At 49.7% G+C, this 23,905-nt stretch overlaps 1 protein-coding gene across 6 annotated transcripts in view; it reads right to left on the bottom strand.

Moving 5' to 3' along the window:
* Positions 1-18,967: 18,967 nt before the first annotated feature.
* The window catches only part of DPYSL5 (dihydropyrimidinase like 5), a 64,159-nt gene continuing 59,221 nt past the window's right edge, over positions 18,968-23,905 (bottom strand). For 2 of the 6 annotated variants that reach the window (XR_014787261.1, XR_014787255.1), the window contains exons 12-14: positions 23,538-23,706; positions 19,478-20,690; positions 18,968-19,232 (exon numbers count right to left, since the gene is read on the bottom strand). Coding sequence is in view for 4 of the 6 variants with exons in the window: in XM_084830995.1 (XP_084687121.1) it covers positions 20,605-20,690; positions 23,538-23,706 (255 nt within the window). In the remaining 2 variants the exon portion in view is untranslated. Of the gene's footprint in view, positions 20,691-23,537; positions 23,707-23,905 lie in introns of all 6 variants that reach the window. The other 4 variants (XM_084830995.1, XM_084831143.1, XM_084831070.1 and 1 more) reach the window with 2 other exon arrangements.

Raw genomic sequence — 23,905 nt, 5'->3', positions numbered from 1 at the left:
CTTCCTAAAGTGTGGCACCCAGAACTGGACACAGTACTCCAGATGAGGCCTTACCAGTGCTGAGTAGAGGGGAACTAGTACTTCCCGGGATTTGGAAGCGATGCTTCTATGAATGCAGCCCAAAAGAGCATTGGCCTTTTTTGCAGACACATCACATTGTTGGCTCATATTCAGCATGTGATCGACAACAATTCCAAGATCTTTCTCGCTTGTCGTGTTGTTGAGCCACATATCCCCCATCTTGTAACTGTGCATTTGGTTTCTTTTTCCTAGGTGCAGAACTTGGCATTTATCCCTATTCAATGTCATTCTGTTGTTTTCTGCCCAGTGCTCCAGTCTATCCAGATCACTTTGAATTTGGTTTCTGTCTTCCAAAGTATTAGCTATCCCGCCCAATTTGGTGTCATCTGCAAATCTGATGGGCCTTCCCTGCACCTCCTCCTCCAAGTCATTAATACAAATGTTGAAGAGCACTGGGCCCAGGACTGAGCCCTGCGGTACCCCACTCGTTACCTCTCCCCAGTTGGAGAAGGTCCCACTGATAAGCACTCTTGGAGTCCGATTCTGTAGCCAACTGTGGATCCACCGGATCGTTGTTTCATCTAGCCCACTTTGAGCTATTGTAGCAGCCATATCGGGGGTCAGACTAAGTAGCCTTATGCAGTCTCTTGCTTCATGTTCTTGCTGAGCTCTTTCTCCCTTGAATATATTGTTGTAAGCTGACGAGACACAGGAATTCCTTATCTTGTCAAAGGTCATACAATTGTATATCTTGTTCTCTGCTGTTCTCTTCTGTTCTCTCCTTATCATGGCTACCCTATAACCCAGTTCTTGTATTATAAACAATAGTGCTAAGAGAAGAAATGTTGAGGATTGCAACCCCATGCGGGAGGGAGAGGAGGAGCCGTTTCATATGTGTCACAATGTCTATAAAACCAATGTGCTAATGTAAATCGGGGCTTCTGGCTCTTTGGAAACGATTCCAGCCTTAAGCCCGCGCGTTAAATAAAGAATCTCTTTTTCCTTCACTCCGTGGTCTCTCTGACTCTGGGTTCTGCAACATAAATGGTGCCGTGACTCGGATGTGGCAGGCTCTGAGCCAGACAGGTGGCAGTTGCCTGCTCTTGATCGCCGCACCGGGAAGACGAGCTCGGCGCATGCCTCCCTTTCTTGGCGCCACCGACCTTTTTGTCGAGTGAATGGGAGAAAGCCTGCACCGGGATCGCCCAAACGGTAGTGAGCAGCAAGAGAACCTTGGGAAGCGGAGGAAGGAACTTGAGCCCTGCCTGTATCGCAGCTGCAATTGAGTTGAAACCCACATTGGAAGCCTTCAGGAGAAAGGCAAGTATATGGGAAAAAGAGGGCCCCGCCTTTAGGGAGAAAGGCCACTGGGCAGAAAAAAAGAGGGCCCCGCCTTATGAAGAAGGTCAGTGTTGGTGGTATACGTATACAAAAGAACCTACTCCTTGCGGGTAGAAGGGGGGCCTGATCACACCCCCGAGTGGGCGCCAGTACCTAGCACGCCAGTACTCAGTAGGAAGCTGGGGAAGCCGTTTTCCGCTCTGGTAAAAAGTGGGAAAAGTGGGTGGCAGGGACATATGGATGTAGTGGAGAGATTGATGATTGTGTGAGTGGCTACTGCGGTTTCTGAAGCATACCGTTGACCGTCCGGGTGCCCAGGCCAGTAGCAAAGTGCGTGGTGTGAAAAATCCTCTTGTGTCGGCCAGTGAGACCCCTTACTCACTGACCAATTCCCATTCCCTAATTGTGTCTGTCTTCAATTTAGGAGGGAGGCTATGGGTGGTGGGGGAAGCAAACCTTGCACCCCCTTGAGATGTATGTCAAACAAAGAAGGAAAAAGGTTTTTTTAAAAGATTCAGAATAGAGAGAGAAAACAGCAAAAAGCTCAAGGTCGAGCTGAGAGGAAAAAAAAAACAAGATCTGAGGCTGTTAATTAGAAAAATGTTGCAGGACAGTCTGGCTTTTAACAAAGCGTGGGAGCGTGAGAGTGTAAGGCCGAAAAAGTAGCTGTTAGCCTAGCGCGCCGAGAGGGGGGGGGCAGGAAAATTGCCCACAACGTTCTGAGTTGTGCAACATCATCACCTCGCCTAATTGAGATGAAATCCCTAAGAAATGGAAACTGAAAATGAAGACCCAGAAGATGAAGGCAAAATAGAAAATAAAGGTGAAGAATCAGGCCCCAGAGCACAGGCTAGACCCCTCTTCGAGTGAAAAGTGTGCCATAAGACTGTCCCAAAGCAGAATGAAGCGGAAAGACCACGTTGAAGATCTCTGTCAAGGTAACCGTGTTTAGCTTTGAACTGTGTTAAAATTGCATAGAGCCTGTAGCTACTGACCATCAGCTATATGATTTCTGAAGAGCGTAACCATTAAGCTTTTGCCGTGGGATTCCCTGCAATGAAGAAATCTCACTGATTTGAGTGTCCAGTGTTACACTGCCTAAGTGTGTGTGCTAAAGAGACCGAGAAACCAGACAGCATGTTCCTGGCCAAGCCAAAATCACGCTACTGCCATGCTCCTGGAAGCTGCAATAAACTGTGTAAGCTGGGAGACCCAACCTGATTGAGAAGAAAAGAAGCTATTGGAGCAACTGTCTTAAAAAACAATGAGATCTGTGTAGCTGGCTGGCTGACGCTGTCAGTGATGTTACAACTTTAAATTAAGACTGTTTTCCTGTTTGAGACCCCAGCGAAGAAAGCTAACCCGAGTTATTTGTTGCCCGTGCCAAAGCAAGAATTTGGTGGCCCTGTACCTCATCGTGTCCTGTTTTGAGCTTGGGATTTACAAATACAAACAAACTGAGAAGCTTGCCTTTGAAGTCCTGCAAATCACCCCACCGCCTCCCCGAAGATTAATGGCTGCCTGAAAAATGCAAGTATAAGGCGATGCCCATCACCCCCCAGCGTCCTGAGTTTCGGCACTCAGTGTTTCAGTGCTTTCGTGTACCAGGTTAGAAAAGAAAAAAAAAAAGAGTAAGTTTTTAAAATGTCTGTGAGAGAACCTGACAGAAATAAAATAAAATTTACAGAGGAGTTGCCCAGGTTAAAGCGTCACAGCTAGAGAGCTGAGCTGTGCCGCTCTGTTTAGACAGAGGCCTTGCTAAAAAGTTAAAGGCCCTTGTCTGTCAGAAGGGGTGTAGGGCCACACTTTCCCTTTTTAAACTCATGCAAAAGTAGAGAGCCTTTGCTGGAAACATCACATCTTCATTGCCCAGAGCCGTCTCTGTTTGCTTCCATCAATGTCTGGGCTTTTTAGAGACACTCTGCACATGAACTAAAATTTTAAATTGTCAAAGACTTGCCATGGACAGTGCTATGAAGCTTTTGATAAACTTGAACTCTCATCGCTGTGGACCATGTGTCTATGTTTGTAGTCAGCTCAGTGTACAGCAGGCTGAGTTTAATCTGTGACTTTTAGATTTCCTTCTGCCAGAACTCATGCAGCATAGAGTTGCCGATGCAAAAATGGTGACCTAGAACTCTTTGCGTGTGTGGGTATGCCCGTCCCTTGATTTTAATGAGCCCTGAGCTTTCAGCCAGAAGAGCAGTATAATTGCTGGATCTGCTCCATCATGCCTTACCATGCAAAAAGTGTTTTCTATTCATTGTGTTAAATTGCAGAAAAAGTTTGTTGTGTATATTTTATGATTTCTTAAATATCATGAAATATATGTGATATTTGCAAATTAGTGTTAGTTGCAACTCCAAATGATACTAAGTGTGGTTCCCAATGGATAACGAAGAGAAAAGACAAAAGCAAGTAGAAAAGAAAGAATAGAGAAAGTAGAAGACAGATAGAGAAGAGAGAAAAAGAAAAGGCAAAAGGCAAAGAAAAAACATTTGTAAAAAAGAAGCGTGGCCATAGTTGCCCCCAGGGTAAATTAAAAGCAGCTGATTGTGCCTGGAGCTTATTACCTGGGGTAAAGTAGCCACAATAATGTAATAGTTCTTTAAGATAAAGAAAATCTAACTAGAAGGAGAAGAAGAGCCTATCCCAAATGTGTGTCAGTGGGACTAGTGTAAGGCAGAAAAGTTTAAGTAAGTTTAACTTGAAAAAGACAAATAAAGAGACAAGGCTGGTGCATGGAGCAGAAAGTTTTATATAAAAAGTTTGAAACATGATCTGCAATACAGGCAGATCAGCAAAGAAAAAGAAAGCAAAAGAAAGAGAAAAAATTTGTCTTCCCATACTAATAAATAAAAGTGTTATCAAGCACTTTGGGAAGCGAAGTTGTTTACAGGAAGCTGTGCCTGAGAACCAAACACTTCTAGCCTATGCTGAAAATGCTTGCTAGTGTTATGGGTAACATGTATGGTATAAAACCCATTTAGCGCAATAGCTCGTGGTTCAGAGAAGCTGTCTGATCCAAAAATTAAGTACGCCTGTGTGCTGTAAGTTACCCAATAAAGTCTCCTTGTAAGTAACCCCCCCCTGCTGGAATCCCAAAACACAAGTTGGGCTAGAGCGCCTCACCCAGTATCAAACCCTGCTGTTAGAAGCCATGAAAGCAGGTATGAAGAAGTCAGTTAATATGACCAAAGTGTCTAAAGTGCTGCAAGGTGCCACCGAGGCCCCAGAGCGTACTTGGAGCGTTTTTCAAATGCCTATCGCCAGTATACCCCCCTCCCTCAGCCCAGAGGCCCAAAAAGACGTGGACGAAAAAAGAAAAGAAGAAGACCCGGCAGAGGCAGAAGATTCTTAAAAAAAGAACCAGTGTGCCCAGTGTGGACAAGATGGACATTAGTGGCATGAATGCCCAAATAAAATAAATCAAATACACAAAGGAGAAAACCAAAGGGGCCAGAATGGGCGAAGAGGGAGACAGCTTGAGAGGGGCCGTGACATTGACTGTGAGGGGCAGTGACATTGACTTCATGATTGACACTGGAGTGGCATCAAGAGCAAGCAAACGTTAGCCTTAAACAAGAAGTCCAAACACTGAGCAAAGGTCTTCAAGCCCAGCGTCGCTTTGTCTTAAAAAAATAAGCCATTCCCATCACAGAAGTTCATCCTTTCCAACCAAGAGTTAAAGTATGAGTTAAAGAGGGAAAAATAACCCTTTGACTCCCAGATGGAGAGGACTGAAAACTGTCATACTTTCCACCCCCGCAGCTATGAAAGCAGCTAGAGTTAAACCCTAGATACATTGGACACGAGTCAAGAGAGCGAGAGGGGGAGAGTAGACTGTAAACAGAAATCCTGAAAATCCTTTAAAAATCATTCTGAAAAAGCAGTAAGAAGACTCAGGCTAGACCTTACTGTGGACACACCGGGAAACTGTCCCCCTGCGTACGGTCAGACCTGCAACTGGAGAATTGAAGAAGGGGACTAGACCCTACTGCAGCTTGCCAGGTGAATAGCTGCCCTGCGTACGGTCAGATCCCAAAGAAGATCAAACATGCGTGTTGTAGTGTTAGTAGTGTTGCATTGTGTTTCCTTAATAAGGTGCAAAAAGGGGGGTCTGCCCCTAGAAAAAGAAGTTTGTCCCAGTGATTTGCTGATAATTACTGGCTTCACCTGGCTAACATCACGAGAGTAAAACATTTTTGTTTGCCAAGAGGTATACCTGCAAACAGGCTTATTGGCTCTTGCCTAATACCTGTCTGTAGACATCCTGGGAAAATTCAAAAAGATACCATGTTAAGAGTTTATGGTGTAAGTTTAACTTATTCCCAAAATGCTAATTGGGGCGTGGTTGCAAAGATCCTACCCCCTACAGAGTTCACTCTACGCACCCCCATCATTGCTGAAACAAATGCTACGTGTGCACAAATGCTTAATTGTCAAAAAAATTTTCCAGAAAATACAAAGCTATCCCTGGCCCCCTTCCACTGTAATAAAATTCAAAACATATCTTTTAATGATGCCCACATACTTTTGCCTCATGGATGGTTTTAGACATGTAATTCCTGCACTTGGTCATTTATTCCTGCCAACTTGTCTGATAACCACCCATGTTGCCTCAGCCGCCAATTGAACTGGTGCCAATTCTTCCCCTGTAGCCTGAAAAAATCCGTCAATGGCAGCCTCGAGCACTCCAACTAACTAAAAATTGTAATAGTCATGTGCAGTTATATTTTGACTCAAAAAAAATTGGCCTTAGCAATGTCACTAGTTGGGGTTCCAGGTTTAGCCTTGGCTGATGGTCTGGAAATCAACCGGTTAGCTTGCAGCTTAGCCAAAAGCATAAATGCCACCTCACAGGCATTGTCATTGTTAAATAAAGAGTTGCGTGATCTAAGAGGTGCAGTTCTAGAAAACAGAGCTGATATAGATTACCTCTTCCTTCTTCATCATTTAAGTTGTGAGACACACCAAAAGCTCTGTTGTTTTAACTTAACTGATAATGGCAATGCTGTAGATGAACAGATCAACAAGCTGCACAATATAGTAGCTTACAAAACAATAAAACAAAACAATTAGCTCAATTAGTTAACCCCTTGGCTTCCAGATCTTAGCTAGCTTAAAAGCATTGTTCATCCTAATTCTACCAGTATTGTTCATAAAAGTTCTGTTATGTCTCTGCGTTCCTTGTCTTATGCGCTGTTTAACCAATCTGGTTTATGTCTCAGCTAATAAAACTGCTGCCCTCTACGCTCTAATAGCCCAACAAAAGGCTAAGTAATATGTATGTCACAAAAAGCTTTGTATAGTTATCAGAAATGCTATAATTGTAATGAAATTATGCATTTAAGGGGGGAATGTAGCAGCCATATCGGGGGTCAGACTAAGTAGCCTTATGCAGTCTCATGCTTCATGTTCTTGCTGAGCTCTTTCTCCCTTGAATATATTGTTGTAAGCTGACGAGACACAGGAATTCCTTATCTTGTCAAAGGTCATACAATTGTATATCTTGTTCTCTGCTGTTCTCTTCTGTTCTCTCCTTATCATGGCTACCCTATAACCCAGTTCTTGTATTATAAACAATAGTGCTAAGAGAAGAAATGTTGAGGATTGCAACCCCATGCGGGAGGGAGAGGAGGAGCCGTTTCATATGTGTCACAATGTCTATAAAACCAATGTGCTAATGTAAATCGGGGCTTCTGGCTCTTTGGAAACGATTCCAGCCTTAAGCCCGCGCGTTAAATAAAGAATCTCTTTTTCCTTCACTCCGTGGTCTCTCTGACTCTGGGTTCTGCAACACTATCAGGATATCATGGGGCACTTTGTCGAAAGCTTTGCTGAAGTCGAGGTATATGATGTCTACAGCATTCCCACGGTCTACAAGGGAGGTGACTTGATCCAAAAATGTGATCAGATTTGTCTGGCAGGATTTGTTCTTGACAAATCCATGTTGGCTTCGAGGAATCACTGCATTGTTTTCAAGGTGCTTCCAGATGGATTGCTTTATCATCTGCTCCAGAATTTTCCCAGGGATTGATGTCAGACTGACTGGTCTGTAGTTCCCAGGTTCCTCCTTTTTACCCTTTTTGAAGATAGGGACAACATTAGCCCTCCTCCAGTCATCTGGCACTTCACCCGTCCTCCATGATTTCTCAAAGAGAATAGACAGTGGTTCTGAGAGTTCTTCTGCCCATTCCTTTATTACTCTAGGATGCAGTTCCTCTGGCCCTGGAGATCTGAACTCATTCAAAGTAATGAGGTGTTCCTTGACCATATGCCTATCAATCTCAAGTAGCAATCCTGCCCCTTCAGCCTGTACTTCGCCTTTGCCAGGGGGGTCATAGACCCTCTTTTGGGAGAAGACTGAGCCAAAGTAGGAATTGAGCACCTCTGCCTTTTCTTTGTCATCTGTTATCGTTTTGCCATCCTTATTTAATAGCTGAACCACCATTTCTTTCCTCTGCCTTTTACTATGCACGTAGCTGAAGAAAGCCTTTTTGTGGCTTTTAGCCTCCCTCGCTAACCTGAGCTCGTTCTCAGCTTTAGCCTTCCTGACGCCATCCCTGCAATTCTGTGCTACCTGCCTGTACTCTTCCTTTGTTACTTGGCCTTCTTTCCACTTCTTATATGTGTCCTTTTTTGTTTTCAGGTCATCCCTAAGCTTTTTGTGAAGCCACATTGGCTTCTTCTGTTGTCTTCCACCTTTTCTTCTTGTTGGAATTGTTTGTAATTGTGCCTTGCGAATTTCCTTTTTTAAAAGCTCCCACCCATCTTGGACTCCTTTTCTCGTTAGAGTTGCTTGCCATGGGACCTTACTGTTCATCGTTCTGAGTTTATTAAAATCAGCTTTCCTAAAATCCAGGGTACGCGTTTGGCTACACTCGGCTTTTGCTTCCCTTAGAATCAAGAACTCAAGAGAGCTTCGGCTATTGGGCGGTATAGAAATGAAATAAATAAATAAATAAATAAGTACAACATGGTCGCTTTCCCCCAGAGTTCCTGTAACTGCTACTTCATCCACTCTGTCATCTGTGTTGGTTAGGATCAAGTCAAGGATAGCCGATCCTCTAGTTCCTTGCTCTACTTTCTGTAGGAGGAAGTTATCCGCCACACAAGTCAGGAATTTCCTGGAGGGGCCATGTTTTGCAGAATTTGTCTCCCAACAAATATTGGGGAAATTGAAGTCCCCCATTACTACTACATCGTGCTTCCTTAAAACATCAGCTATTTGCTTTTCAAAAGTTTCATCCTCATCTTCTTCTTGGTTGGGTAGCGGGTAGTAGACTCCGACCACCAGGTTCCTTTTATTCTTTGCTCCATTTATTTTGATCTAGATGCTCTCGATGGGGCTACCAAGCTCATCCTCCTGTATTTCTGTGCAGAGATACTATTTTTCACATACAGTGCAACCCCACCTCCCTTTCTGTTCCTCCTGTTCTTTTTGAACAAGTTATATCCTTCCATTGCTGTATTCTAGTCATGACAGTCATCCCACCAAGTCTCAGTTGTACCTCTCAAGTCATAATTTCCTTCCTGTATTAAGAGTTGACCCCTTCATGGATCACTGCCTTGTTTTGGCGAAGGGGCTTGCGTAACTCAGTGAAGCCATAAGCTATGCCGTGCAGGGCCACCCAAGACGGACAGGTCATGGCAGAGAGTTCTGACAAAATGTCGTCCACTGGAGAAGGAAATGGCAACCCACTCCAGTATACTTGCCAAGAAAACCCCATGGAACGTATCACAAGGCTAAAAGAGATGACGCCGGAAGATGAGCCCCTCAGGTCGGAAGCTGTCCAATATGCTACTGGGGAAGAGCAGAGGGTATTTCCAAGTAGCGCCAGAAAGAGTGAAGCAGCTGGACCAAAGCCAAAAGGACACTCAGCTGTGGATGTGTCTGGTGGTGAAAAGAAAATCCGATGCTGTAAAGAACAATATTGTTTAGGAACCTGGAATGTTAGATCAATGAATCAAGGTAAGCTGGAGGTGGTCAAACATGAGATGGCAAGATTGAACATCGACATCTTGGGAATCAGCGAACTAAAATGGACAGGCATGGGCGAATTTAATTCGGGTGACCATCATATCTACTATTGTGGGCAAGAATCCCTTAGAAGAAATGGAGTAGCACTCATAGTCAACAAAAAGGTGGGAAAAGCAGTACTGGGGTACAATCTCAAAAATGATAGAATGATCTCAGTACGAATCCAAGGCAAACCATTCAACATCACAGTAATTCAAGTCTATGCCCCAACCACTGATGCCGAAGAAGCTGAGGTTGATCGGTTCTATGAAGACCTCCAACACCTTCTAGAACTAACACCAAAAAAAGATGTCCTCTTCATCATAGGGGACTGGAATGCTAAAGTAGGAAGTCAAGAAATCACCGGGATAACAGGCAGGCATGGCCTTGGTGTACAAAATGAAGCAGGACAAAAGCTAATAGAGTTTTGCCAAGAGAACACGCTGATCATAGCAAACACTCTTTTCCAACAGCACAAGAGACGACTCTACACATGGACATCACCAGATGGTCAATATCGAAATCAGATTGATTATGTACTTTGCAGCCAAAGATGGAGAAGCTCCATACAGTCAGTCAAAACAAGACCTGGAGCTGACTGTGGCTCAGATCATGAACTGCTTCTTGCAAAATTTCGGCTGAAATTGAAGAACGTAGGGAAAACCACTAAACCATTCAGGTATGACCTAAATCATATCCCTTATGAATATACAGTGGAGGTGAGGAAGAGATTTCAGGGATTAGACCTGATAGACAGAGTGCCTGAGGAACTATGGACGGAGGTCCGTAACATTGTTCAGGAGGCAGCAACTCAATCCATCCCAAAGAAAAAGAAATGCAAGAAAGCCAAGTGGCTGTCTGATGAGGCTTTACAAGGAGCTGAGGAAAGAAGGGAAGCAAAAAGCAAGGGAGAAAGGGGAAGATATATCCAACTGAATGCAGAGTTCCAGAGAATAGCAAGGAGAGACAAGAAGGCCTTCTTAAATGAACAATGCAAGGAAATCAAGGAAAACAACAGAATGGGAAAGACTAGAGATCTCTTCAAGAAAATTGGAGACCTCAAGGGAACGTTTTGTGCAAAGACGGGCATGATAAAGGACAAAGAAGGCAGGGACCTCACAAAAGCAGATGAGATTAAGAAGAGGTGGAAAGAATACACAGAAGAACTATACAGGAAAGATCTTAATGTCCTTGGTAGCCATGATAGTAATGTCCCTGATAGCCATGATAGTGCGGTCACTGAACTTGAGCCGGACATCCTCGAGAGTGAAGTCAAGTGGGCCTTAGGAAGCATTAGTAACAACAAAGCTAGTGGAGATGACAGTATTCCAGCTGAGCTATTTAAGATCCTAAAAAGATGATGCTGTTAAAGTGCTGCATTCAATATGCCAACAAATTTGGAACACTCAACAATGGCCACAAGACTGGAAAAGGTCAGTTTACATTCCAATTCCAAAGAAGGGCAACGCCAAAGAGTGTTCAAACTACCGCACAATTGCGCTCATTTCACATGCCAGCAAGGTGATGCTCAAAATCCTACAAGCTAGGCTTCAGCAGGATGTGAACTGAGAACTACCGGAAGTACAAGCTGGGTTTCAAAGAGGCAGAGGAACTAGAGGTCAAATGGCCAACTTTCGCTGCATCATGGAGAAAGCAAGAGAATTCCAGGAAAACATCTATTTCTGCTTCATTGACTATGCTAAAGCCTTTGATTGTGTGGATCACAACAAACTGTGGCAAATTCTTAAAGTGATGGGAGTATCAGACCACCTTACCTGTCTCCTGAGAAACCTGTACGAGGGTCAAGAAGCAACAGTAAGAACCGGACATGGAACAACCGAGTGGTTCAAAATTGGGAAAGGAGTACGACAAGGCTGCATATTGTCACCCTGCTTATTTAACTTATATGCAAAGTACATCATGAGAAACGCCGGGTTGGATGAATCACAGGTCGGAATTAAGATTGCTGGGAGAATTATCAACAACCTCCGATATGCAGACGATACCACCCTAATGGCAGAAAGTGAAGAGGATCTCAAGAGCCTCTTGTTGAGGGTGAAAGAGGAGAGTGCAAAAGCTGGTTTGAAACTCAACATTAAAAAAACGAAGATCATGGCATCTGGCCCTATCACTTCCTGGCATATAGAAGGGGAAGAAATGGAAGCAGTGACAGATTTTACTTTCCTGGGCTCCAAGGTCACCGCAGACGGTGACTGTAGCCATGAAATTAAATGACGCTTGCTCCTTGGGAGGAAAGCTATGGCAAACCTAGACAGCATAGTAAGAAGCAGAGACATCACCTTGCCGACAAAGGTCCGTCTAATCAAAGCTATGGTTTTCCCAGTAGTAATGTATGGCTGTGAGAGCTGGACTATAAGGAAGGCTGAGCGCCGAAGAATTGATGCTTTCGAACAGTGGTGCTGGAGAAGACTCTTACAAGTCCCCTGGACTGCAAGGAGGTCAAATCAGTCCATCCTAAAGGAATCAACCCTGAGTGCTCATTGGAAGGACAGATACTGAAGCTGAAGCTGAAATATTTTGGCCACCTAATGCGAAGAGAAAACTCTCTGGAAAAGACCCTGATGCTGGGAAAGACTGAAGGCAAAAGGAGAAGGGGACGGCAGAGGATGAGATGGCTAGATAGCATCACCGATGCAATGAATATGAACCTGAGCACACTCCGGGAGAGTGCGCAGGACAGGAAGGCCTGGCGTGCTATGGTCCATGGGGTCACGAAGAGTCGGACACGACTGAACGACTGAACAACAACATTAAGAGTTGAAGTTCGTTCTGTTTGTTTCCCATACTCTGGGCATTAGTATATAGACATCGAAGACCATGTGCTTCATAGTCTGGCTTTCTTCCTTCATGTGTCGGAAGACTATTATTGGGCGCTATCAGAGCTGTTCTCTCTGTTGCAGTGCATGCGCCTACATCCATTGTTACCCCCAACTTTATGTCTCCCTTCCCCGTAGGATTCGGTTTAAAGCCCTCCTGATGAAGTTCTTCATGCTGTGGCCAAACACATTCTTCCCATCCTTTGTGAGGTGCAACCCATCCCTTGCCAGCAGCCCATCTTCCAGGAAGTATAGCTCGTGGTCCCAGAATCCAAATCTCTCTCGTCGGCACCACCTTCGTAGCCAGTCATTCACCCGGAGTATTTTTCATTCCCTCTCTATCCCTCTTCTAACTACTGGAAGGATGGATGAGAAAACTGGGCCCCAAAGTTCTCGACTTTCCTTCCCGAAGCTTCAAAGTCTGATGTGATTTCTTCGTAGCTCCGCTTGGCAGTATCATTTGTTCCCACATGGATGAGAAGAAAGGGATCCCTGTCAGTGGGCTTTAGGAGTGCAGGCAACCTTTCAGTCACGTCTCTAATCCGTCCTCCCAGGAGACAACATACCTGGCGAGTCCACGGGTCTTCGTGACATACTTGGGTCTCGATCCCTCGCAGCAAGGAGTCTCCCACTACTACCACTCTTCTCTTCTTGGTGTTGTAGGCCTGGGTTTCATTGCCTCTGTTTGACTGACCTTCAGCCTCTTGCTCACTCTCATGCAGGTTCCCCTGTGATTCTTCCTCTGCAGGCTGTCCTCCAGTCTCATCCGCAAGTACCTGGAATCAGTTCCACAGCTCCACTGCTTCCACTGGCGCAGAGTGGCGTCTAGTTCTTCTTCTCCTAACTGTCACCCTTTTCCAAGGAGTATCCTCTATTCCATTTTTCTTCACCTCAGCATTTCCCACTGCCTCATCTTGCTGTTGCTCTTCAAGCTTCTGGTCTTCCCTTTGCTGCTGTAGTTCCCCCATTCTGTCCAAGAACTCTTCGTGTTCTCTTATTCCCCGGAGGGTCGACAGTTGCCACTCCGGTCCGCTTACTTTTTCTTCCAGCAGTGCGATCAACTTGCACTTGTTGCAGGTGTAGGCCATGTTGTTCTCAGGCAAGAAAACAAAGATGGCACCCACCTTGCAGGTCACCACCACTGGAGAGTCCTGTCCTTCCATTGCCTCTTTTCCCTTTTTGTGTCTAGCTTTGTGATTGTTCTAGACTAGCCTGTGCCTGCTCCTCTGCTCAGTAGAGGTTAAAAGCAGAGTCCCACTTGTGTGGAAGTGTGTGTTACAAGACAAATAAATGGAAAAAAGTTAGTTCAAAAATAAAATAATGAAAAAAATGTTAGGGGCCTCCCTCTTGACCTCCCCTGCCGAACTCCCCTGGCCAACTCCCGTTTGCTCCCCCTGTCCGGTTGCTCGCTCTCTGGGAGCTTGCCTGCTTCTGTAGTTCCTGGAACAACTGAAGCAGCTCCCTCTGCTCTGCTCAGCTGGGAGGCGGGAAACAGGACTGATTCTTTTCAACTGATTCTTTTCAACGGTGGTATGCTACAGCATCAAGTGCTCCTATAACATTATTTGTGCCATTTTTGTGATGTGTGGACAGGAATAGGGTTGTTGTTGTAAAAGTAAGAAATTCTTTCCTTTTTGTTGCATTGCATCAGGCTGGTTACATTAATGTAAAAGATTTAAGCCTCTTCCATCCGACTTGACAATGGTGTGTCTGTATATATTGTATCTTTCTTGCCGCATTTCTTCACTGCTTTCTCTTTCGGAGCGTGTACAACCTGCTCCCTCAGGCTGCTTAGGTGCCCAACTGCACTTCTGCTCCCAGCTTCCTGGCCTCCAAGGCCTGACCCCAAACGGACCTTAGAAATGCCAGTGGAGCGGTGTGTGACTCATAAGGTGAGTGCAGCCCACAGTCCCTTGGGATGGCGCAGGGGTGCCGCAGTGGAGCGCTCAGAGTGCACCATGCAGCTGGTTGGGAGGGCAAAATCCAGCCTATTCTCAGGTGGCCTGAACAGCAGCCTGAATAAGGCAAACATCTTTGCTTTCAGAAAATCCCCCCCCCCCCCGAAGGACTAACTCCAAGCCAGTACAGGCCAGTCTCTCTTTGTTTTCTTTTCACTCAAGTTCTGGGGGTGGGCTACAAAGATGTCATCAGTCAACCTGTAGTGGACCAGACAGGCGGAAGCTCAAGCTCCATGGCTGAAAATCCACACAGTCAACAAAAGCGAAGGCCGTCAGACTCGTTAAAGGAGCTGGCAAGGGATGAAAAGTTGTTAATTCCTTCAGTAGCTGTGGGATGGGCTGAAAAGGATGAGCTTGGTGCCCCACAGAGCTGAAGTTAACTGGGCCTACAAATCGAGGCCTGAAGAGGCGCAGCAGCAGCCACACGGAGGGTGGGTAGCGCGTGCGCAGGAGCAGGGCTGGCCAAGCCGTTTGGTCGTCCCAAGCAGGCCGGGAACAGCAGCCAGCCGCACCTCGTGTTGCGGGTGAGGGGGTGCCTGGGGAGCCCGCAGCCCTGCCAGGCCCACCTCTTGGAGCCAAGCCCCTCTTAGATGCTTCCTGGGTTCCTGACACACTGGGGCTGGCGGCTGCTGAGGCTTGCCCTTCCTCCTGTCATGCGCAGGGTAGCGCCCCGAGGCAAGGAGCTGCACCTGAATTCCCTCCCTGAGCGACAGGCATGTTCACTCCCTGTCTGGAGCTCAGGTGCTGCACTGCACTGAGAAACAATGGCCGGAGGAAAACTGAAGTTACCCAGCAGCTCCTCTGGGAGACTGTGAAGGGAGATTTTAACATAAATGTCTCCCTCATGAAGGACTACCTGTCACAGCTTCAAGATGACCATGCCTGCCTCGGCTGCATCCCATGCCAATCCGGTGCCAAACGGGCTGGCAGGGGCCTGCCTTGGAGAGTTGTGCAACCTGCACCTGGCCCAGTCTCCTACTCTTCTGCAGAGATTGTGCCGTCATCCCAGGAGACACCGCAGCCGAGGGGCAGGAGGTGGGCAGCAGGGAACAAAGGAGCTGGAAAGAGAAGGGGCCCTTCTGCCAGCTCCGTCAGACGGAGGCCACGTCGGCCCTGGGAGGGTGTGTGGGAAGTACGACAACCGGAGGAGGCCTCTGGAGGGAGGGGTTTGCGGGAGGAGATGTGTGATGGTGAGCAGTCAGGTTCTTGCTTCCCGTTGGAAGTATTGCTTCTCCAGACTCAGTCTCGTGTTCATCAGTCTGCCTCTGCCATCAAGGTGGCCCTCTGCCTGGTCCCCAAGAGGGGGGCCCAGGGCAGCCCCCACGATCCCTGCCCTGTCGCCAGTGTGGCTTACCTTGTAGGCACGTCTCCTTCCACCACCATCACTATGTGGTAGTTCCAGCTGGGAGCTTGCCCACTTTCTGAGGGAGAAAGCCCTTGGTTGTCGCCATACAATCTGGGAACGCGTGGCCCATCATGGAAGGGGGCCGTTGCCAAATGTCAGGGCCGGGTGCCTGTCCCCTCTGGGGTTTTCTCATTCCTAGCTGCACGGGTGGCATGGGGCCGGGTTGGGGGCAGTGTGTGCATGAGAGGGAGGGTCGGGCTTGGAAACCGTTCCTCTGTTTTAGCACCAAGAAGACCTTCCCGGTGTCATGGATGAGGCGGTGACCAGGCCATGACGAGGTCTACAAGCAGCACAGGGAGCGGGGAGCAGAGCTGCCTGTGTGTGTGTATGAGGAGGACAGGCCGGCGGGCTTAAAAGGAGTGCCTGAGGCGGGGTGCTGGCGGGCCTCTCTGAGTCTTTGTGATCTCCATGAAAATCATGTCAATTTTGTGTTTTATGATTGTTATTTGTGCTTGAAATGTTAGGTATCTTATTTGTGATATTGACTATGTCTTTTGTTCTACACATATAGTCCCTTCATTTAAGCTATTTATGTGATTTAAGCAATTTCTATGATTTAAGGTTTTGTATACTATTTGTGGCAACTACTTATGCTATTCTGTTTCACATTTGTTTTTACTGAGTTTATATCACCGCCCCCGCCCCCCCAAACTAACATGAGTGGCATCTTTGTTGCTGCTTAATCAGAGGAACCCTTTCAACCTGAGGGCCAAATTCAGTTTTGGAGAAGCACCCCGGAGCCATGTTCCAGTGGTGGGAGGCAAAGGGGCAGAGCAAAAAGGGCAGCCCCCCAAATACCAGCTTATTGTAGCTTAAGGGTGCGTGTTTAGGCGGTTCGGAGGGCCTTCTACCAGCCCCAGTTGGTTCACCAGCTACAACCTCTCAGCCTGACCACAGTGGTCCAGGCACTAGTCACCTCAAGACTGGATCACTGCAATGCACTTGGTGTGGGGCTGCCCTTGAGGCTGCTCTGGAAGCTGGAGCAAGTGAAGAACGCAGCAGCTTGGCTGTTGTCAGGAGCTTTGTCCATGCAGGACACGGAATAATGTGTTCAAGTGACAGGAAGCCAGATTCCAGCTGAACATCAGGAAAAACTTCCTGTTAGAGCAATACGACAACGGAACCCATTCCCTAGGGAGGCGGTGGGCTCTCCCACACTGGAGGCCTTCAAGATGAGCTGGACAGCCACCTGTCAGGGATGCTCTGGCTTGGATTCCTGCATTGAGCACAAAGCACTACCTGCAGTGGGCAGGCTGTGTCCATGCATGCACACACACACAGAAAAGAAGGGCATGGTGAGACAGTAGGAGCCATGAAGCACAAAGGCTCTGGAGTGGAAGGGTCTTTCCCAAAGCCCCTGGGGCTCACTCTACCTTTCTTGCTGACAAAGTGTGTTTTGGATTCCAAAAGCTGATGCCACAATATTGTCAGTCTTCCAGGGGAGCAGAATCATAGTAGGGTTGGGAGGAGCCTAACCCCCTGCTCAGTGCAGGAATCCAAGTCAGAGCATCCCTGACAGAGGGCTGTCCAGCCTCGTCTTGAACGCCTCCAGTGTGGGAGAGCCCACCACCTCCCTCGGTCATGGGTTCCATTGCCATATTGCACTAACGGTCAGGAAGTTTTCCCTGATGTTCAGCCAGAATCTGGCTTCCCATAAGTTGAGCCCATTATTCCATATCCTACACTCTGGGATGATGGAGAAGAGATCCTGGTCTTCTTCTCTGTGACAACCTTTCAAGGACTTGAAGAGTGCTATCATATCTCCCCTCAGTCTTCTCTTCCCAAGGCTAAAAATGCCCACTTCTTTCAGTCTCTCTTCACGGGGCTTTGTTTCCAGTCCCCTGATCGTCTTTGTTGCTCTCCTCTGAGCCCTCTCCAATGTGTCTGCATCCTTCTTAAAGTGTGGTGCATTGTTCTTTGTGCTGCAACTCAGCTTTTGCTCTAGAATTTTCCACAATGGAAAATGTGTTTATCTACTCTAGGTAAGGACAGGTATCATCTCTACTCTTTTAATATGTGTGTGCACATGCGCGTGCATGCGTGAGCATGCGTGTGCAGACACACACTAAGAGAAGCAGAATTATATAACCTATATAAGCTACACAAATGAAGTTCATTTCTTCATAACTATTTAGCTTGAAGAATAAAGAGGTATGCAGGTTACAGAAGCCCTGGCCACAGAAAATCATGCTCAACCATTCACCAGGTCTTGCTCACACACTTTCAAACCCTTAAGGGTACGATACGATAGTTTATTGCTTAAAGCCATAGGCCACCACAATGTACATTAAAAAGAGAGAGAGAGAAAGAAAGAAAAAACCAGTACAGTCACATATTTGTATATACATAAATTCATACATCGAACAGAATCATCCCTAGTAGGCTGTTTGGGCTTTGGCACATATTTTCCTTGTTGCAAAGGCAAATTTTGCTACCTGGGCAGGGGTAAGCACATCAGTGCCAGAAAGGACACAAGGCCTCATCTGGAGTACTGTGTCCAGTTCTGGGCACCACACTTTAAGAAGGACGCAGACAAACTGAAGAGAGTTCAGAGGAGGGCAATGAAGATGATCAGGGGACTGGAAACAAAGCCCTGCGAGGAGAGACTGAAAGAACTGGGCATGTTTAGCCTTGAGAAGAGAAGACTGAGGGGAGGTAGGATAGCGCTGTTCAAGTACTTGAAAGGTTGTCACAGAGAAGAAGGCCCGGATCTCTTCTTGATCATCCCAGAGTGCAGGACATGGAATAATGGGCTCAAGTGACAGGAAGCCAGATTCTGGCTGAACATCAGGAGAAACTTCCTGACTGTTAGAGCAATATGACAATGGAACTAATGACCTAAGGAGGCGGTGGGCTCTCCCACACTGGAGGCGTTCAAGACAAGGCTGGACAGCCATCTGTCAGGGATGCTCTGACTTGGATTCCTGCATTGAGCAGGAGGTTGGACCCGATGGCCTTGTAGGCCCCTTCCAACTCTACTATTCTACGGTTCTGTGGTACTCAAAATAAATCCATTTAAATTGACTGGCAGTCAGTTCAGGGCAAACAAGCAGATGTATTTCCTTAAGTAACATGTAATTAACTTGTGGCAACAACCAAATGCTTTCCGAAGGAATGGGGTAATTAATGGAGGGCAGGACAGGTCCATTGGAAGCCATTAGCTGCGTGAGCTAGAAATGGAGCCTCTATATGCAGCAGCAGTCTGCTTGTGTTCTGCTTGCCATCTTCCCAGAGGCATCAAGGAGGCTGCTGCTGCTGCTGGTGATGATGGCCGTTGGTCCAATCCACTGAGGCAGTTCTTGGGTCTTTCAGCCCTCAGGGCACTAGACGCCCAGTCCCACGCCAGAAGGCTGGTTCAGAAGCACAGACACAGGAGCCTTGTACCGTGAGAACAATCTTTAATGAGGAAACAGAAATGCACCGCAGGTGCTACACAGCCACGACAAGACGATTCCAACGTGTGCCGGGCAGCGCTGCCGCGCTCTGAAGCCGGGTCCTCCAGTGCGGTCCTGGGAGCCAGGGACTCCGTCGCGCCCGGCTGCCCAGCCTCACACACCTACGGGACCAACTAGTGGGGGGAAGTGCACAAGGAACGGTTCACATTTCACACTACTCCAGAGGGAGGCCTGGGGGTGGGGGGGGGGGCTCTGCCAGGCCCCAACAGCCAGCAGGAGCACCAGGCGGGGTCACATCTTCGTGTGGCGGGGGCAGTCAGAGCAGGCTGGCTTTGCTCGGGACACCGCCTGGCTCAGCAGGCTGCAAAACCTCGGGCTGAGTCCTGCCCCCCGGCATCCATCCCTCAGCATGGAGGAGAGCTGCTCTAACTGCCATGCCCGGGGGGCACCCCTGCTCCCGAGCCCAGGGCCAAAAGGGGGCTGCTGGGGCAACTGGCATGCCTGGCCAAAGTGGGAGCACTGTGGATTGGGATGCCGACTCCCCCCCCCACCACCAAGCCATTCCAGACCCACTTCTGCTCCAGGAGCTGCTCCTCTGAAAGGCATAATGGGCTCGTTGGCATCTCCTCCTCAGCTCACCCACACAAGAGGGTTCTGGGGAAGGGGCTGATCCAGTTGGGCAGACCATGGCCCATCCTTGGATGCTGAGGCTCAGAAATGGGGGGGGGGGGTGTTTCAGGCTACGCCGGTTCCTTGAAAAATGGCTCCTTGAACAGGCCGAGACGGGAGTCTGTGCCCGGCATAGGATCATGGAGAGAGGGGAGGCCAGGGGGCACAGGGGTTCCGGCTCCTAGCCCCCTCCTGCTCTAACCCCGAGCTCCACGTGGTGGCGTACAGGCCCCTCCAGCCGTGGGCTTTCCCACCCCCTCATTCCTGCCTAGCGGGACACAGGAGGAGGGCTTTGCCCACTGAGCTTTGCTGTCTTTCTGCCACAGCAGCACCCCCAGAACAGCCACTAGTTGGGACAAAGGGGCACAACCAGTCGCCCAGCGCGTGCAGGATGCTTCAGCCTCTGGCAATGCTCAGCTCGACCCCACCCCCAGCCCTGCAAATGCAACTGCTGGGGGGGGCGTCCCTCTCCAGCCCAGCCCAGTCCCACCCGGCCCTGGCCCAAGCCTCCCTGTCTATCCTACTGCTAGTCACACAAAGCACCGTCATTTCAGTATTTTTTTTTCCACGTGATGCACAAACAAGTCAAAATGTCACTTATCCAAAACCCAACGTGCAAAACAGAAAGGGCCTGACACAGACAGGCCCCTGTAGGCCCCGGCTGGCCCCCCTCGACCCCCCCCCCGCATGGGGGAGCTACTCCCCCACTAGGAGCCCGGAGACAGCGGCAGGCCCTCCCGCAGAGTGTCTCCCGGGGCGCGCTGTGCAGCCGTGGGCGAGGAGGGGCTTGCAGTGCCCTCCCAGCCCCATTCCTGTGGGCTCTGCATGGCGCTGGGCACGGGACAGCGAAGCGTGTGCCGGTGTCAGTGGCTCCAGTGGAAGGCGTGGCTGCCTCGAGCTCGCAGGGCGGGGGTGGCGATGATGTCCTTAGTTGGGGGACAAGTCTGGGGCGCAGCTACCAAATGCCGCTAGACCTGCCTCCGGGGGGAGCGAGAATCCGGGCCGAAGCTCGCTTTGGAACGTGGTCATCGATCTGAGAACCTGCAGCAAGGGAAGCGGGCGGAGCTCAGAAGCAAGCTGGCCGGGGGAGGGGCATGCCCCGCCCGTCACAGGGAGCCCACAAGGGCCAAGGAGGAGAGCAGCTGCTGCGGGGGTCCCGTGAACAGCTCCACCGTCTCCCTCCCAAAGTGGGGCACCCGGTCTCAGAGGCCCTGCCCCCGGCCGAAACGGCTTGCAGTAGCCGGGAACTTGGGGCCAAGAGCAGTGCTGCAGGTTGGGAAGAGAGGCTTGGCGACCCAGCAGCAAGGAGGCAGGCGCCGGGCGGGAGACGCCTCGCCCTCGCCCTGAGCTGTCGGCCAGCCCAGGAGGAAGAGCCGAGGCCCGCCCTCCGGCCGCAGTAGGGTGGCTTTGGCGCCCTCTTCCCAGGCTGGGGATGGCGCCTGGCTGACCACGGTTATGAACAGGACACTGGACACATTGGACCTTCTAGGGCTGATCCAGCAGCCGGGCCGTTCTGATGTTCTGATCATTCCAAAGCGGGACTTCGGAGTCCAGAGTTAAAACAATCACACTTTTTGCCATTCTTTTTGGAATACATTTGAATGGAATATTTCACTCTTTTTAATATATTGCTACAAGCCCCACAGTGTCAGTGAGAAGCAAGACACCACCAGTTTGAACAAACGGATCGATGAGCAGAGAGAGGCAGGCTCACAGCGGTCTCCTTTAGCTCTAGCAGAGCAGATTCCCCCCACCCCCACATGGCCAAGACCCCCCCCCTCCACAGAGACCAACCAAAAGAGAGTCTCCCAGTCCCATCACTGACGCAGACGGCCCCTGCCCCATCGAGGCCCTGATCCCTGCGTGCCACAGAACAGGTGCCCCTAACCCAAGAGTCCCGCACTCTTAGCCTGTGGACCCCAGCCCCACAGCACAGAGATGACTGCATGGAGACCCTCCCAACTCTGGGTGAAACTAGAGGATGTGACTGCAAGGAATGCACAGCTTTCCTAATATAAAAAGTGGCTGCAGGGAAGCCTGAACATCCCTGGGGGGGACTCTCTCTCTTGGCCAAGACAAAACCCTCTCCTCTGAAGCAGCTAGAGGCAGTTCAAGGGGAGCCTCCCCACAGGGGGCGAAAGGAGCTCCCCATGGAAAGCACAGTGCAGCTCTGGAAGGAGGGTTTTGTCCTGGTCGGGAGAGAGGAAGAGCAAAGCCTCCCCTCCCGCTCTCCGCCCGTCCCAAAGCTGCTCAGACGTCGGCACGGCTACCCTCCCCGTCACAAAAACGGCCCCATTTGCTTCCATGAGCAGAATTAAGGTCACCCCTGGTGTGCCCCTTGCGCTCCGCGCAGACGTGGCTGGAGCGAGGTGGGGGCAGTGATGCTTTGTGGAGATCCCTTGATAACAGTGCCCCCCCCCCCCGCTTTGCAGTACAGATCCAGAAAGCCCTCCTGCGTGGGGGGAGGTGGCCTGGCACGGCCTGCAGCTGCAACAGACAGAAGTACTGTGGGGGGGACTCTCTTCGTCTGGACAGAGCGATTCAGCTGGTGCTGGGTGGGACTGCACTCCCCCAAGGACCCGGTCAGCGGCCTGTGGGTGTTCTGGGCTTGCTGCTGACGGTGGAAGCACAGGGGGTGACACCAGCCAGGAGCGCCCGCTACCCGCTGGGCACGCCAGTTGCAAACCTCATCTAGGGAAAGCAGAGCTCATCCCTGATCTCCGGGAGCTAGTCACTTCCAGGCTGGACTACCGTAATGTGCTCTGCGTGGGGCTTCCTTGGAAGACAACTCAGAAACATCAACTGGTGCAGAAAGCAGCTGCTCACAATCTCGTTGGGGCTGGATGCTCAGAACACCAATTTTGTCTCAGCTGCACCGGTGCCAGTGCATTCCAGACCCAATTTAAAGTGCTGGTGTTGACTTTAAACAAGCCTCAACCCGTTTGAGTCCAAGTTATTTGAAGGGCAGCAGACACTGAAGACAGGGCCTTCTCAGTGCTGCCCCCTACCTGATGGAATGCCCTCCCTAGAGATGTGTGGCTGGCCCCATCCATTGTGGCCTTTCAGAGGGCTTTAGAAGTACATTTTACTGTACTTCCTGCTCTTCCTGATGGTCTCAGTCATTTTGGGGGTCTGCACTATGATCTAATTCATATTTTATGGTAACCAGTTCTTCTCAACTGAATTGATTTGCGAGTTTATGAATCTGTTCTACTGAAATGGTGTGCTTCCTACCGTAAGCCGCCATGGGCAGCCTGCAGTCCTGAAAGGCAGCAAAGGAACATTTGAAAGAAACAGACCTCAATGCAGCCAAACTCTCCTGACGGGGCCAACATTTCCTGAGCTCTTGTAGCCAGGTCCCCTCCGAAGGAGGGCCCCAACCAGCCGCTTCCCCCTCCTGCATTTCCTATCTGCCCCGCATCACACTCTGGCCTTCTCCGCCCACCCTCTGCCTTCCTCAGCCCTGGCCGGTACAGAGACCCCCAGCCCTGTCTGCAACACACCCGAGCCGAGGTGAGACTAGGGGACAGGCGGGGGGGAGCAAGGTGGGCCAGAGAGCGGGGCGGGGGCTGCTGGCTAAGAAGCAGACGTGTGGGAAGGAGGGAGGGAGGGTTTGGGGGCCAGACCCCTGCCCTCCCCAGGGAGCCAGGTCCAAGCGGCAGGACGTGCAGGAACAGCTAGTCCCTCCAGGCATCTGGGACGGAGCGACATGGGAAGCAGCCGCCCAGATGGGGGGGCAAGGGGGGGCAGAGGGTTCGCGAGGCACAGAGGCGGGGGGATAGAGTGGGGTTTGCAGCATGGGGGTCAGAGGAGTGTGGAGTGCAGTGGGGGACAGCGCCTCCCACTGGGTATCCTCCCCACAGAAGACCCGCTCCAGCCCCCTCTTACCAGAAAGGCTGAAACCGGACTCGTGGAGGTCCCGCATGCCCCCGTGCCTCGTGGCAGGTCGGGTGGGGGTGTCTGCAAGTGGTGTCCCCGTCTCTTTTTTCCCAGCGTGCACAACCACGGCCACCTCCCCCAGGTACGGGGTGCGGTCCACGCCCTTAAGCTTCAAACTCTAATCAAGCAAAGTAAATACACAAAATAAAAGTTAACTGTCGGCCCCTCCCAAAAACACTGCCTGTGAAAACTCAGAACCCCTGGGGAGGCACAGCGCCCGTGTGGAGGGGGGGAGGCAGCTGCCTTTGGCCAGGGCCTCATTGGGCCAACCAGATCTTGCACGGGGTGGCGGGGGCTCCTTGAATGGTCTTGTGGTG

The sequence above is a fragment of the Heloderma suspectum genome, chromosome 1 (assembly GCF_057233095.1).
Source record: "Heloderma suspectum isolate Gila_16-S chromosome 1, 16-S_ref, whole genome shotgun sequence".
NCBI classification, from domain to species: domain Eukaryota; kingdom Metazoa; phylum Chordata; class Lepidosauria; order Squamata; family Helodermatidae; genus Heloderma; species Heloderma suspectum.
This window is presented reverse-complemented; position numbering and strand designations above follow the sequence as displayed.